The sequence below is a fragment of the Melanerpes formicivorus genome, unplaced genomic scaffold (genome assembly GCF_026170545.1).
Source record: "Melanerpes formicivorus ecotype bairdi unplaced genomic scaffold, bMelFor1.0.p_v2 SCAF_81, whole genome shotgun sequence".
NCBI lineage: Eukaryota > Metazoa > Chordata > Aves > Piciformes > Picidae > Melanerpes > Melanerpes formicivorus.
In genome coordinates, this window is record NW_027142433.1 from 2,651,131 (window position 1) to 2,667,232 (window position 16,102).

The 16,102-nt window shown below is 56.5% G+C and overlaps 1 protein-coding gene across 1 annotated transcript; it reads right to left on the bottom strand.

The window, feature by feature from the left end:
- Window positions 1-3,029: 3,029 nt before the first annotated feature.
- On the bottom strand, window positions 3,030-14,321 carry PTGER3 (prostaglandin E receptor 3). The gene is made up of 2 exons (XM_068164561.1): window positions 13,476-14,321; window positions 3,030-5,304 (listed from the first exon to the last, which is right to left on the bottom strand). Exons 1-2 carry the CDS (start codon window positions 14,319-14,321, stop codon window positions 5,017-5,019), a joined length of 1,134 nt encoding a protein of 377 aa, XP_068020662.1. The 3' UTR covers window positions 3,030-5,016.
- Between the last annotated feature and the right edge of the window lie 1,781 nt (window positions 14,322-16,102).

The following is a 16,102-nucleotide window of genomic DNA, read 5'->3' on the forward strand; positions in this document are numbered from 1 at the left end:
TAGAATAGAATTAACGAGGTTGAAAGAGACCTCAGAGATCACCAAGTCCAACCTCTCACCCAGCACCATCTGATCAACTCAATCATGGCACCAAGTGCCTCAGCCAGGCTCTTCCTAAACACCTCCAGTGATGGTGACTCCACCACCTCCCTGGGCAGCACATCCCAATGGCCAATCTCTCTTGCTGGCAAGAATTTCTTCCTCACCTCCAGCCTAAACCTCCCCTGGCACAGCTTGAGACTGTGTCCTCTTGTTCTGCTGCTGGCTGCCTGGGAGAAGAGACCAACCCCCAGCTGGCTACAGCTTCCCTTCAGGTAGTTGTAGACAGCAATAAGATCTCCCCTGAGCCTCCTCTTCTGCAGGCTTCAAGGAAGGTGTCCCTGCCCAGGGCAGGGGGTTGGAACTCGATGATCTTTAAGGTCTCTTCCCAGCCAAACCATTCTGTGATTCTACAAGAGAAAGCAGCACTGTCCCCTTGGAGCCAGGAAAGAGCTGCTATGAGGGGGGCCAGAAAGGAAAGATTTCTCCCAAGTGACAGGACAAGAGGAAATGGCCACAGGCTGCACCACAGGAGATTGAGGTTGGATATGAGGACCAATTTCTTCCCCCTTCAAAGCCTGGCCCAGGCTGCCCGGGGCAGTGGTGGAGTCCCCATCCTCTGAGGGGGTTTCAAAGCTGTGCAGGTGTGGTGCTGGAGGGCATGGCTTAGCACCAGACCTGGTTGGACTTGATGAGCTGCAAGGCCTTTTCCAGTGTAAGTGCTTGTGTGATTGGAAGGAGTTCTCCCTCTGTGTCCATGGAGGATCCCAGAGAAGCTGCAGGCTCCGCTGAGTGCTGCTGCTCAGAGCTGTCTGGGCAGAGGGTGACTCAGGCTGGTGCCTGAGGTCATCATGACATGGTTTGACAAGTGGCTGGGCTTGTTTGCTTGGTTTAGGACGCTTGTGTACATCCACTGAACAATGCCCCTCCCCCAGGCAGGAGGACAGGCTCACTGGGGCTCCTAAAATCATCTGCCTGAACAAATCTGGCTCCTGGAAGCTGCTTTTCTGTCACCTCCTCCTCCAAAGTGCTGAGGAGCAAATGGACCTGGGGAGCAGCACCACCAAGGTGCAGGCTCCAAGTGTGGTTCCACAGGCTGAAGGACACAGTCATAGAAACACAGAACTGATGTGGTTGGAATGGACCTGCAAGCTCATCCAGCCCAACCCTCAACCCAGCCATCAAACCATGTCCCCAAGTGCCATGGCCACAGGTTTCTTGAACACCTCCAGGCATGGGGACTCCCTGGGCAGCCTGTTCCAATGCCTGACCACTCTGGCAGGACAGACAGACTTAGGTCTGTTCTTTCAGTGGATTTCTCCTCCTTCTTAGACACATCATTTGGACACTGGGAAGAAGCTCTTGGACACTCAGGAAGAAGATCTTGGACACTGAGTAAGAAGATCTTGGACACTAGGAAGAAGATCTTGGACACTTGGGGAGAAGTTCTTGGACACTAGGAAGAAGTTCTTGGACACTGGGAAGAAGATCTTGGACACTAGGAGAAGATCTTGGACACTAGGAAGAAGATCTTGGACACTCAGGAAGAAGATCTTGGACACTAGGAAGAAGTTCTTGGACACTGGGAAGAAGATCTTGGACACTAGGAAGAAGATCTTGGACACTGGGAAGAAGATCTTGGACACTAGGAAGAAGATCTTGGACACTAGGAAGAAGATGTTGGACACTGGGAAGAAGATCTTGGACACTAGGAAGAAGATCTTGGACACTAGGAAGAAGTTCTTGGACACTGGGAAGAAGATCTTGGACACTAGGAAGAAGTTCTTGGACACTTGGGAAGAAGATCTTAGACACTCAGGAAGAAGATCTTGGATACTTAGGAAGAGGATCTTGGACACTCAGGAAGATGATCTTGGACTCTAGGAAGAAGTTCTTGGACACTTAGGAAGAAGATCTTAGACACTAGGAAGAAGTTCTTGGACACTAGGAAGAAGATCTTGGACACTGAGGAAGAAGATCTTTACTATGAGGGTGGTGGAACAATGGAATGAGTTGGAACCAGAGAACTGGAAGAGACCTCTAAGATCACCAAGTCCAACCTTGAACCTAAGACCACCATGGCCATCAAACCATGTCCCCAGGTGCCATGGCCACACATTTCTTGGAGGTCTGGGGGGTTGGTGTCTCCAGCAGCTCCCAGGGCGCTGCAAGCAGGATCTGTTTCCTTCAGTCCATGAGCACTGAGAGGCAGAGTCTGAGATGCTGTAGCCCTGTGGTTTGTGGCTGCCTTGTGAATGGAAGGCAGACACAAGCTCTCAGTTTGCACTCGAGGGCCACCCAGATAAAGTGAGCTGGATGGAGGCAGTGGCTTCTGCTGTCAGATGAATTAGTTTTGTTTGGCTGATCTGAAGATAAGGACTTGGATGAGGCAGCAGCAGCAGAAGGAAAGCCAGCAGCCAGCTTCTTGTTTGAGCAGTGACTTCTGCAAACAAAGGGAGAGGAGGGAAAATGAAAGCTCAGAGCAGGGAATCTCCAGCAGATCCAGGACTATGTTTGCCTTCAAGGCTCCTGAGTTGGGCACCTCGTGGCACACAGCCTGTGGTGGACAACTAGATGGTCTGGAAAGGATCATAGCATCACTTGGGTTAGAAAAGAGCTTTGTGTTCAGCACCCTCCCTCTGGTGTCAGACTCACAGAATCATTGTGCTTGGAAGAGACAACGAAGGTCATGGAGTCCAGCCACGAACCCAGCACTGCCAGGGCACCACTCAACCTCAGCACCACATCTCCACATCACATCCAGGGATGGGGACTCCACCACCTCCCTGGGCAGCACATCCCAAGGGCCAATCCCTCTTGCTGGGAAGAATTTTCTCCTCACCTCCAGCCTAAACCTCCCCTGGCACAGCTTGAGACTGTGTCCTCTTGTTCTGGTGTTGCTTGCCTGGGAGAAGAGACCAACTCCCAGCTGGCTACAACCTCCCTGCAGGGAGTTGGAGAGAGCAAGAAGGTCTCCCCTGAGCCTCCTCTTCTCCAGGCTAAGCAACCCCAGCTCCCTCAGCCTCTCCTCCCAGGGCTGTGCTCCAGACCCCTCCCCAGCTTTCTTGCCCTTCTCTGGACACCTTCCAGCAGCTCAACCTCTTTCCTAACCTGAGGAGCCCAGAACTGGACACAGGACTCCAGGTGTGGCCTAAGCAGTGCTGAGCACAGGGCAGGATGAGCTCCCTGCTGCTGCTGGCTGAGAGCTGAGCTCTCCTGTTAAACCTGAAATTTCCTTGTGGGAAGGACCTGACTAATGCCCACCCTTCCTGGCTCATTTTGAACCTTCCCATAGCTGCCATCTCTCTCAGATTGGTCTTCCTGGTGGAATGACTCCACCATGGAATGGTAGGGGTTGGGAGGAACCTCTGAAGGTCATTGAAGAGGGTCATGGACAGGGGAAACAAACTCTTTTGGGGGGTATTCATTTGGCCACATTGTAGGAACAGATTAGTCATGAAGCATCTCCACTGCTGAAGAACCATTTGGTGTTCATTCCAGTCCTGGGCAGGAGCATTTCCAACTGAAACAGCTGCTGTCAAACCAGGAAGAAGAACATTTCTGGTCTCTCACAGCCTGTTTATCACTCCCTCCATCTGCACAGAGTCATTTGATCACCACAGTCACAGCAGGCTTGTTCTGGGGAGGTGCTTTACAGGCTGCTGCATCAAAAACAGGCAAAGCTTTCTCACTTGTGCTACTCATCCCAGTGCCACATCCTCCTCCTCAGCAGATGACTTTGCTTCAGCTCCATGCAGAGGGAGGATTAATCAGGCCAGACCCACGTGGTGAGACCCCTGCCACCCCCAGGCCTCACAAGAGCATGAGGTCCCAGCAGTGGCTCAACAAAACCTTCTCAGGGTTAAGACATTGAAACCCAAATGAAGCCTCTTAATTCTCTCCTCAGTTCTTGTCTGTTTTGGCCCTTCCTTCCCTTGTCCCTCCAGGAAAAACACAGGGAGGAAGAAGGACTCTCTGAAGAATCCATCACAGAATGGTTTTGGGTTGGAAGGGACCTTCGAGATCATCCAGTTCCAACCCCCTGCCATGGGCAGGGACACCTCCCACCAGCCCAGACTGCCCAAGGTCTCATCCAGCCTGGCTTTGAACACCTCCAGGGAGGGAACATCCACAACCCCCCCTGGGCAACCTGTGCCAGTGTGAGCCTCTTTAATTTAAGCTCCTGAATCTGTTCCAGCTGTCCCCTGACAGCAAACCTATTTTTTCCTACCTCAAAGCCAGAAATTTCATCTCCAAACTCTACCTGAGGCCCCAAAATGTGACATTTTGCAGCTCAGTCATGAGCAGAAGGTAGGTTGCTGGTTGGACTTGATGATCTCAGAGGTCTTTTCCAGCTGAAACACCTCTGGGATTCTCTGGCAACAACAGCAATTCCATCTGCTGCCCTGGAGAATGGTTGGCAGGTGGGAGAAAGGATTGTTTGTCACTGTTAAGTCACCAAAGCCCAGAATCCCAGCATGATGAGGGGCAGAAGTGACCTCTGGAGATCATCCAGCCCAACCCCCCTGCTAAAGCAGGGCACCCACAGCAGCTTGCCCAGCAGCACAATGCCCAGCTGGCTTTGGGAGCTCTCCACACAAGGAGACTCCACAACCTCTCTGGGCAGCCTGCTCCAGGCCTCCAGCACCCTCACAACAAAAAACTTTTTCCTCCTGGCTTCCAGTTTGTGCCCATTGCCCCTTGCCCTGTCCCTGGGCACCACAGAGCAGAGTCTGACTCCATCCTCTTGCCCCCCACAGGTCCTTTATCTGTTGCTGAGCATTGCTCAGCTCCCCTCTGGGGCTGCTCTTCCGCAGGCTCACCAGCCCCAGGGCTCTCAGCCTTTCCCCCTCACGGGGATGCAGCAGCTTCTCCTGCAGATGCTGACAAGTTACCGAGGACCCCCTCCAATTCACAGTAAGGTTTGAAGGGGCTGCTTGGCCGGCGGAGCTCCCCTGCCGGCAGAGCCCTGTCCCTTCAGGCGGCCGTCCGGCGGATCTCCTCGGTCAGGGTGACGGAGCGCCCCTTCCACTCGCTGTTGGAGCACTTGGAGACGGCGCTGGCTGCCTGGCAGAACTTCTGGAGCAGGATCTTCCTGAGCAGCAGGTAAACCCAGGGGTCCAGGATCTGGTTCAGCGAGGCCAAGCGCACTGCCGTCAGGAAGAAGTTGCATTCCCTGTGCAGTTCGGAGCTCAGGGCCCCGCTGGAGAACCTCTTGCAGGGCTCGAAGGAGGTGCGGCTGAAGATCATCTTCAGCATCATGATCTGAGGGAAGGGAGGAGGAAAGGAGGAGACAGATGTTAAAAGGATGTTTGTGTCTGTGTATCACTCCATACAGAGCCAAAATCACAGCAGCACATCCCTGGTGGGGGCTGGAAGGGACCTCTGGAGATCATCCATTCCAACCCCCCTGCTCAAGCAGGGCACCCACAGCAGCTTGCCCAGCAGCACAATGCCCAGCTGGCTTTGGGAGCTCTCCACATAAGGAGACTCCACAACCTCTCTGGGCAGCCTGCTCCAGGCCTCCAGCACCCTCACAACAAACAAGTTTCTCCTCCTCTTCAGGTGGAACCTCCTGGGTTCCAGTCTGTGCCCATTGCCCCTTGTGCTGTCCCTGGGCACCACTGAGCAGAGTCTGGCCCCAGCCTCTTGCTCCCCACAGCTCCATTAGCTCTTGCTGAGCATTGCTCAGCTCCCCTCTGGGGCTGCTCTTCTGCAGGCTCACCAGCCCAGGGCTCTCAGCCTTTCCTCCTCACAGAGCTGCTCCCCAGGAGACCATTTGCCCTCTTGGCCCTGAGGGCACATTGCTGGGGTACAGTGCTGAGCCAGCTCTCAAGAAACTTGTTGTCAGGAAACCTTTTCCCCTCTCATCCCATTCCAAGTGTGAGCAGAGGAGCTCAGTGTGGGGATGGAGAGACAACCACAACACCTTCCAGGTGTCAGCAGGTTAATTGGCAGATCCCATGCTCAGAGGAGGCAGCAGAGGCTGTGTCCCTGCTCACAGAACACAGAATTAACCAGGCTGGAAAAGAGCTTTGAGATCATCAAGTCCAGCCTCTCGCCCAACACCATCTAAGCAACTCAACCATGGCACCAAGGGCCTCAGCCAGGCTCTTTTTGAGCACCTCCACAGATGGGGACTCCACCACCTCCCTGGGCAGCACATCCCAAGGGCCAATCTCTCTTGCTGGGAAGGATTTCTTCCTCACCTCCAGCCTAAACCTCCCCTGGCACAGCTTGAGACTGTGTCCTCTTGTTCTGGTGCTGCTTGCCTGCCTGGGAGAAGAGACCAACCCCCACCTGGCTCCAACCTCCCTGCAGGGAGTTGGAGAGAGCAAGAAGGTCTCCCCTGAGCCTCCTCTTCTCCAGGCTAAGCAACCCCAGCTCCCTCAGCCTCTCCTCCCAGGGCTGTGCTCCAGACCCCTCCCCAGCTTGATCCACCACAGGAAGCTGCGTGCTGGATCCTAGACCTTCAGGACACACTGGTGAGACACTGGAGCAGGTTGTCCAGGGAGGTTGTGGATGCCCTCACCCTGGAGGTGTTCAAGGCCAGGTTGGATGAGGTCTTGGACAACCTGGGGTAGCTGGGAGAGTCCCAGCCCATGTCAGGGGAGTTGGAAGTGGATGATCTTGAAGGTCCCTTGGGGGATTCTGTGAATTACTGAAGGAGGACCTTGGCTGGAAAGGTCCTGAGCTGACCTTGCAGGACTGGCTTGCAGAGGCTCATTTCCTCATGCTCACATTACCACAACCACAGGGGAGAGCTGAGCTCCTCAGAAGGATGTTTTGAGCAGCAAAAAAAAAGTATTTCCAGTCCTAAAAATGCCCTCACTGGTTCAAAAGCTGCTTTGTTCAGTGAGCTCTGAGGGTAGCAATTGGAGTTTAAGGTTAGGAGCTGAGCCAAATGGAAAGGGAGGGGGAAAAAAAAAGCTTAGCAGAGGAGTTTTGGGCAGGGAGTCAAGAAAAATCTCTCCAAGACAACCAAAAGCCTCCACATTTCCTTCTGCTGAAAGCCACAGACTGCATTTGGTGGCCATCTGACCTACATTTCCTTCTCCCCAGCCCCCAGCTGAGCTTTCCCCCCCCAGTGAAAGGTGATGGATTTAAGAGCCTGGTTCCCCAGACACCCAAAGTGCCACAGCTGGGGCGGGGGGGGGGGTGGGGTGGTTTAGGCTCTGCCTTTCAAATTTGGTTCCAGATTTTGAGCAGCAAAGTAGAGAAATGTAAATCAATCTCTCCTGGGTGTGAGAAGGGAAACCAAAGGGCATTCTGAATGATTCCATTGGAGAGAGACCTGCTGCAGGAGTGGCTGTACCACAACAGCCTGCCCTCTTCTGCTCTCTTCTCTGCCTGCTTCATGCTCTGAAGGGAGACTACTCTGCTTCTGCTTGACCTTGGCTGCAGTGTTTGGGGATAAGTGATGGTCTGGAGGAGGGCATTGAGTCCATCAGCAGGGAATGTGCAGATGACAGCAAGCTGGGGGCAGGAGTTGATCTGTTAGAGGGCAGGGGAGCTCTGCAGAGGGACCTTGCCAGGCTAGACAGATGGGCAGAGGCCAAGGGCAGGAGATTGAACACAGCCAAGTGCCAGGTGCTGCACATTGGCCACAGCAACCCCAGGCAGTGCTACAGGCTGGGGTCAGAGTGGCTGAGAGCAGCCAGGCAGAAAGGGACCTGGGGGTAGTGGTGGACAGCAGCTGAACATGAGCCAGCAGTGTGCCCAGGTGGCCAAGAAGGCCAAGGGCATCCTGGCCTGCAGCAGGAATCAGCAACCCAGCTTGGGTGACCCCAGCCAAGGTTTTCCCACGGGAGGCTGTAGTGTGGGCCAGAGAGGTCACATCTGGACTGCTGCTGTCCCCAGAAAGTGGGACAGCCAGGGCAGCAGTGAGCAGGAGCAGAGGCTCTGGGGGAGGATTTTCCCATTCAAAGGGATATTCTGGGTGCTAGATCAATAACCATTTGTTGACCTTGGAGAGGCTGAGATGGGTCTGGAACAGGAGAGGAGAATTGTTTTTGTTTCTCTAAATAGCAGCAGCTGAAGCCTCAGCCTCAGCCTCAGCCCTTCAGCAAAGTCAGCAGGAAAGCAAGGAGCCAGTGGTACAACCTTTTAGATGTGTGGAGAGAGACAGAGCCAGACCACAGCACAGACACCAGAGCCACACAGCCACAACCCTCCCACTTCCTCCAGCTGGTTTGGACACTGGCACAGCTGGGGCACTGTCACCAACAGACTGCCTGCTGTGCCCAGCAGAGCCAGCACCACACCTCCTCACCATTCACTTGGAGAATCAGAGAACTGTCAGGGTTGGAAGGGAGCTCAAGGCTCAGCCAGTTCCAACCCCCCTGCCATGGCCAGGGACACCTCACACCACAGCAGGTTGCTCACAGCCACATCCAGCCTGGCTGCAAACACCTCCAGGCAGGAGGCTTCCACCACCTCCCTGGGCAGCCTGTGCCAGGCTCTCACCACCCTCCTGGGGAACAACTTCCCCCTCACATCCAATCTCAATCTCCCCATTTCCAGTTCTGCTCCATCCCCCCCAGTCCTATCCCTCCCTGACACCCTCAAAAGTCCCTCCCCAGCTTTCTTGGAGCCCCCTGCAGATCCTGCAAGGCCACAATGAGGTCTCCTGGGAGCCTTCTCCTCTCCAGACTGAAGAATCCCAACTCCCTCAGCCTGTCCTCATAGGAGAGGTTCTCCAGCTCTCCAGCCCTTAGAAGACCTCTCAGATCATCAGTTCCAACCTTCAAGCATCCTGATGGGGACTGCAGGGTTGCCATGACCCAAAGGGCAGCATCAGAGAGTCAGTAAATGGACTGTGCCCACTCAGAGCCCATGGAAACCACACCACGTTTGCCATTCCCAGCATCCCAGCAGGGTGGGGGTGGAAGGGACCCCTGGAGACCATCCAGTCCAACCCTGCTGCTAAATCAGGGACAGCCACAGCAGCTTGCCCAGGATCACAGCAGCCAACAGTGTGCTCAGGTGGCCAAAGAGGCCACCAGCATCCTGGCCTGGATCAGCAGCAGTGTGGCAGGGCAGGGATTGTGCCCCTGGGCTGGGCACTGGGGAGGCCACACCTCAAATCCTGGGTTCAGTTTGTGGGACCCTCACTCCCAGAAGGACAGTGAGGTGCTGGAGCAGGTCCAGAGAAAGGTCTGGAGAAGAGGGAATGGTGAGGAGGAGCTGAGGGGCCTGGGGTTTTTCAGCCTGGAGAAGAGGAGGCTGAGAGCCTCCAGCTCTCGACCACTCCCCAAAAGGCGGCAGGGGTGAGGTGGGTCCCAGAGCACAGAGACTGCAGGAAAAGCTGAGCAGACAAAGCAGCTTTGCAGAACTCCACAGGGGAAGTTCCATGCTTCCCATTGCTGCTGCTGCCCCACAGGGAGGTGACCTCTTCCCAAGTTCACTCTGGCTCCTGTCCACGGCACCCTGAGGGGCAGGAGTCCTCCACACAACCATGAAACACACAGGAAGCCACTGCCAGCCAGTAGCCCTTCAGCTGGCCCTGCCTGGCACTGGGAGCAGCAGGCGCCTTGCCAGGCAGTCAGGTCACCTTCCACAGGCAAGGCTCTGAGGAGCTCTCCTTCCCTTAGCAGCTGGCCAAGAGCCTTCTGGAGCTGTCAGAGGTGTTTAGCACAGGTTCTGCTCCATTAGCTCTTCCCATTAACACTTCCTACAGACCCACTCTGCAGAGCTGTGCCCTCTGACTGTTAAACCACCCAGGGGAACCACAGAGTGGTTGGGTTAGAAGAGCCCTTCAGGATGGAAGTCCAACCATGAACCCAGCACTGCCAGGTCACCACCAAACCACATCCCTCAGCACCACATCTCCATGGCTTCGAAACCCTTCCAGGGATGGGGACTCCAGCACCTCCCTGGGCAGCCTGCCCCAGTGCCTGACCACTCCTGCAGGAAGGAAATTGTCCTCATGTCCAGCATAAACCTCCCATGGGGCAAATTTCTTTCTCTTCTCCTGTTGCTTGTTCCCTGGGAGAAGGGAACTGACCCCTCCTCACTCCAACCTCCCTGCAGGCAGTTGTAGAGAGCCAGAAGGTCTCTGCTCAGCCTCCGTTTCTCCAGGCTGAGCAACCCCAGCTCCCTCAGCTGCTCCTCACCAGCTGCTCCTTTTCCACCAGACAGCTTTTCAGCCACTCTGCTGCTAGCCTGCAGCTACAGGCTGGGGTCAGAGTGGCTGAGAGCAGCCAGGCAGAAAGGGACCTGGGAGTAGTGGGTGACAGCAGCTGAACATGAGCCAGCAGTGTGCCCAGCTGGCCAAGAAGGCCAAGGGCATCCTGGCCTGCAGCAGGAAGAGTGTGGCCAGCAGGAGCAGGGAAGTCATTCTGCCCTGTGCTCAGCACTGCTCAGGCCACACCTTGAGTCCTGTGTCCAGCTCTGGGCTCCTCAGGTTAGGAAGGAGGTTGAGCTGCTGGAAGGTGTCCAGAGAAGGGCAAGAAAGCTGGGGAGGGGTCTGGAGCACAGCCCTGGGAGGAGAGGCTGAGGGAGCTGGGGTTGCTTAGCCTGCAGAAGAGGAGGCTCAGGGGAGACCTTCTTGCTCTCTCCAACTGCCTGAAGGGAGGTTGGAGCCAGGTGGGGGTTGGCCTCTTCTCCCAGGCAGCCAGCACCAGAACAAGAGGACACAGTCTCAAGCTGTGCCAGGGGAGGTTCAGGCTGGAGGTGAGGAAGAAATTCTTCCCGGCAAGAGAGATTGGCCCTTGGGATGTGCTGCCCAGGGAGGTGGTGGAGTCCCCATCCCTGGAGGTGTTTAGGAAGAGCCTGGCTGAGGCACTTGGTGCCATGGTTGAGTTGATCAGATGGTGTTGGGTGAGAGGTTGGACTCTGTGATCTCAAAGATCTTTTCCAACCTGGTCTGGTCTGGTCTGGTCTATTCTATTCTATTCTATTCCATTCCATTCTATTCCATTCCATTCCATTCCATTCCATTCCATTCCATTCCATTCCATTCCATTCCCCTATCCTATCCTATCCTATCCTATCCTATCCTATCCTATCCTATCCTATCCTATCCTATCCCATCCTATCCTATCCTATCCTATCCTATCCTATCCTATCCTATCCTATCCTATCCTATCCTATCCTATCCTATCCTACCCTACCCTCTGCAATGTTCCTGATCACTCAGGTTCTGAAGGGAAAAGAAGAGGACAATTCCTCATCTCAGGGCTTTTCTGTGGACATCAGAAAGCTGCTTGAACCCTCAGGTGAGAGGGGCAGAGCCTGCTGCTGTGCTCTCCACTCCTCACTGGCTTTGCAGTGGTGGTTTCATGGCTTGCCTTCGTCACCAGCTGTTAATGATCAGTAGGAGGTGAGCTGCCAGCCTCTGGCTGCCCTTGGGGCAGGGCTAGCTTGGAGATGTGTGGAATTTATAACTAATTTACAAGGCTAAGTTCATTCATTTGAGCTGCTTTCCATTTTTCACCTCCTCCCCACTGGCTGTTAGTGCTGCCAGCCCTTCCTCTTCTCTCAGCCCCAGGTTCTCTGTGCACAAGGAGGAAGAATCCTTCTCTGGCCATGAAATGCCTTTCTCATAACTTCAGAATTACCACAGCTAGCTCCAGCCCTTCCCTGCTCGTGGATCCACTGACAGCAGCAGAAGTTGTCCCCTTTCAGATGGGGTATTTGGCCTCCTGTCCCACATGTCCCACAGCATAGCCAGCAGGGCCAGGGAGGGGATTCTGCCCCTCTGCTCCACTCTGCTGAGACCACAGCTGGAGCTCTGGGGCCAGTGCTGGAGCCTCTGTGCCAGGAAGGATCTGGACGGGCTGGAAGGTGTCCAGAGAAGGGCCAGGAGGAGGAGCAGAGGGCTGGAGCTGCTCTGCTGTGAGCACAGACTGAGGGAGTTGGGGCTGTGCAGGCTGGAGAGGAGAAGGCTCCCAGGAGACCTCATTGTGGCCTTGCAGGATCTGCAGGGGGCTCCAAGAAAGCTGGGGAGGGACTTGTGAGGGTGTCAGGGAGTGATAGGACTGGGGGGGATGGAGCAAAACTAGAAATGGAGAGATTGAGATTGGCTGTGAGGAAGAAGTTGTTCCCCAGGAGGGTGGTGAGAGCCTGGCACAGGTTGCCCAGGGAGGTGGTGGAAGCCTCCTGCCTGGAGGTGTTTGCAGCCAGGCTGGATGTGGCTGTGAGCAAGCTGCTGTGGTGTGAGGTGTCCCTGGCCATGGCAGGGGGTTGGAACTGGCTGAGCCTTGAGCTCCCTTCCAACCCCAACAATTCTATGAATCTCTGTCAGAGACATGGATTCAGCCTCCTCTAGTCCTAATCCATAGATTTATGGGATGGTTTGGGTTGGGAGGGACCTTGAAGATCATCGAGTTCCAGCCCCCTGCCACAGGCAGGGACACCTCCCAGCAGCCCAGATTGCTCAAGCCCTCATCCAACCTGGCCTCAGACCCCTCCAGGGAGGGAGCATCCACCACCTCCCTGGGCAACCTGCTCCAGTGCCTCACCACCCTCACTGGAACGAATTTCTTCCTAATCTCCAGTCTCCATCTCCCCTCTCCTGGCTCAAAGCCATTGCCCCTTGTCCTAGTACTACAAGCTCTGGTATAAAGCCCCTCCCCAGCTCTCCTGTAGCCCCTTCAGGTGCTGGAATCTTCACGAGGCACTCAGTTTGAGGAGAAAGCAATGGTGTTAAGTGAGGAATAACAGAGAAGTGGAAAGAAATGCTAAGGTCCTTTAGAAACCAGGGATGAAAAGCTCAGAGTGCTGCTGCACATCAGCCAGGGGGAAGACCAGGAGGCCCTCACCAAGCCATGAAGCACCAAAGGAAGTTTTGTCATGAAGTGGGAACAAAGAAAAGCTGGTCAATGGCTGTTTGCCATGGGCACAGGGCTCCAGCACTGTAACCTCACATGTTCCCCCTCACTGAGGAGCAAGAAGGATCTGGCTCCCCCTGTCCCACCACCTTCAGACCTCTACGGTGCTATGGAGTGGGTAGAACATGTTGAGCAGGAGCATAACCTGCCCTGCCTGCCTCTGCAGCCTGCAGCCAGCACCAGCTGTCCCCTGCTGCATCTGCTCAGTGCCTGTGGCTCTGTGCCACAAGCGCTGCCCACATCAGTGTGCTGCCCCCAGACCCACGGTCTCCTTGCACTCTCCTCCCCTCGGCTTTGCTCAAGGTCCCTCCCTCTGACACCAGTTCCTTTGCCTTGTATTCCAAACGTGCTGCACTTGGGCTATCCTGATGGACCTCTCTCTCCCAGCTTCCCTCCTGCCAGCCTTCCATACCTGATATCCCCCAAACTCTGTGCCTGTCCCTGCTCTCTCTTCTCAGGGGCCATGCTTGCCCGTGCAGTTGGTGACGAACCTGAACTGAGGTTCCCGGTGGAAACCTCCTGCCCTAAAGGAAGGAGGGAGGGAGGGAGGGAGGGAGGGAGGAGGTCTGGGGTGACCCCAGGATGGGTGGCAAGGCGACCTACCAGCAGCGGTGACCAGCAGGCTGAGAGGACACACATGATCCCCAGGAGCTGGATCAGCGTCTCCATGGCGATCCTTCCCCACTGCTTGCTGGAGCGCGGCGCGGTCGCCTTGGTCCGACACCGGGACACCAGAGCCTCGATGGTGGCCAGGTTGCAAGCCACCGTCACCACCAGGGACAGGAGCCCCAGGACGGCGAAGGTGCAGGCGAAGAAGAGGCTGCCGGCCAGCTGGCTGCCCCCGGTGCCGATGAAGCACCACGTCCCGGGCCACTGCAGGGTGTAGTGGCCCAGGCCGGCGATGGGCAGCAGGGCGAAGGCCAGCACGGTCAGCCAGATGCCCAGCAGCACCGCCCTGGTCACCCGTGTCTTCATGTGGCTGGCGTACCAGTGGGGCGCCCGGATGGCCAGCGTCCTCTCCACGGCCATGGCGCTGGCGATGAACAGCGGGCAGAGCCCGAACACCGTCATGCTGAAGCCAAAGAAGGAGCAGAGGTGACCCGAAGGGTCGACGGCGTCCCAGGAGCGGTTGGCCAAGTAGACGGAGATGACGATGGGGCTGGTGAGCAGCTGCCCCAGCAGGTCGGTGAGCGCTAGGGAGCCGATGCACAGCAGGAAGGACCTTTTCCTCCGGCTCTCCTTAGCCCGGTAGCTCCGGGAGACCAGCAGCATGGCCAGGGCATTGCCCACGATGCCAGTGATCATCATGGTCAGGGGGAACGCCACCGACACGGCGCTGCAGCTCTCGGCCGCCGCCGCCGCCGCCCGCCCCGTCCCGTTGCCTCGCTGCCCCATGGCGCTGGGCTCGGTGCGGTTGGGGTCGCCCTGGCACTGCTGCCAGGGGCTCATGGCAAAGGGTTACCGAGGCGGCGGCAGCGGGGAGCCGAGGGGCCGCTCCATGACAGCGGGCAGCGCGCAGGGGACCAGGAGGCACGGAGAGGAGCGGGCGGGAGCCGTTATAAGGCGGAGGGCGTGCGGGGGGACGGAGCCTCCCGTCCCGAGGGGAGGGGACGGGCGGAGCAGCTCTGGCCCCTACCGCACCGCCCTCAGCCGCCAGCCCGGGAGCGCTGCCCTGGCCCCAAGGAGGCGTCTGGGGAGCCGGGAGCACCGGCAGTCCACTGACACGGCGATAGCTTCCCGTGGGACGGGGATAGCTCCCTCTGGGATGGGATGATTGCCTCTGGAACGGGGATGGCTCCTTCAGGATGGGGATGGCTCCTTCATGGACGTAGCCGCCCGCCTCAGGGGCGGGGCTGATTCCTTTAGCTCCATCAGAATCGAGGATGGTTCACTTCGGGATGGGAAGGTCTTCATGGACGTGGTCGCCTCTCTCAGGGACGGGAGTGGCCGCATCTGAAACAGGAATGGCTCCATCTGAACTAGGAGTGTTCCCGCAGGGACGGGAATGGCTCTCTCAGCGTCGGGGGGATGCTCCCGGCCGCTTCCCAGCACGACGGCGTTGACTTGTGCCGCTTGAGCCCGGCCCTAGAGCTCTGCTGCCCCCGGGTGGCACCGCGGCGGTCCCCGTCCTCTCCCTCGGGAGCCCGGCCTCGTAGCCGTAGACCTTTGAAGATCATCCAGTCCAACCCGTCCGTGACAGAGCAAGGGCCAAGGGGCACAAATTGGAACCCAGATGATTCCGTCTGAGCAGGAGGAGAAGGTTCTTTGGTGTGAGGGTGCTGGAGCCCTGGAGCAGGGCTGCCCAGAGAGATTGTGTTCTCTGGAGAGCTTCCAAGCCCACCTGGCCATTGTGACCCTGGGCAAGCTGCTGTGGGTCTCCTGCTTTAGCAGAGGGGTTGGACTGGATGATTCCCAGAGGTCCCTTCCTATGCCCATCACACTCTGATGCACATACTGCTTCCTCTGACCCATTAGAGATGGAGCACAAAGAACATACCCCTGGCACTCAGAGCAATAAAATCATAGAATGGTAGGGGCTGGAAGGGACCTCTGGAGATCATCCAGTCCAACCCCCCTGGCTAGAACAGGGGCACCCACAGCAGCTTGCCCAGGATCACAAGGGCCATCTGGGTTTAGAAGCTCTCCAGAGACTGCACAGCCTCTCTGGACAGCCTGCTCCAGGGCCCCAGCACCTCCTTTACAGGTGGAACCTCCTGGGCTCCCATTTGCACCCATTGCCCCTTATTCTGTCACTAGGCACCACTGAGAAGAGTCTGCCCCCTTCTTCTTGACACCCACTCTTCAGACATCAGAAGGATTCCCTCTCAGGCTTCTTTTCTGTAGGCTCAACAGCCCCAGGTTGGACTCTGTCCAGTAGTTCCCTGTCCCTCATGAACTGGGGAGCCCAGAGCAGGCCACAATGCTCCAGAAGGCAGTAGAGTGGAAGTAGAACCTCCCCTCAACCCTCTGGCCACAATTGGCCTTCTTGGCCACGAGGGCACATTGCTGGCCCATGGCTAACTTATTGTCCACCAGCACTCCCAGGCCTTTCCCCAGGCAGCTGCTTTCCAGCAGGTCAACCCCTATTGGTTGGCAGCTGCTGAAGGAGCCACACTCTCACTCTCTTGCTGGGTATCTGAGTGGTAGAAGTTCCAGACTGACTGATTAATGGCATCCTGGCCTGGATCAGGCAGTGTGGCCAGCAGGAGCAGGGAAGTCATTCTGCCCTG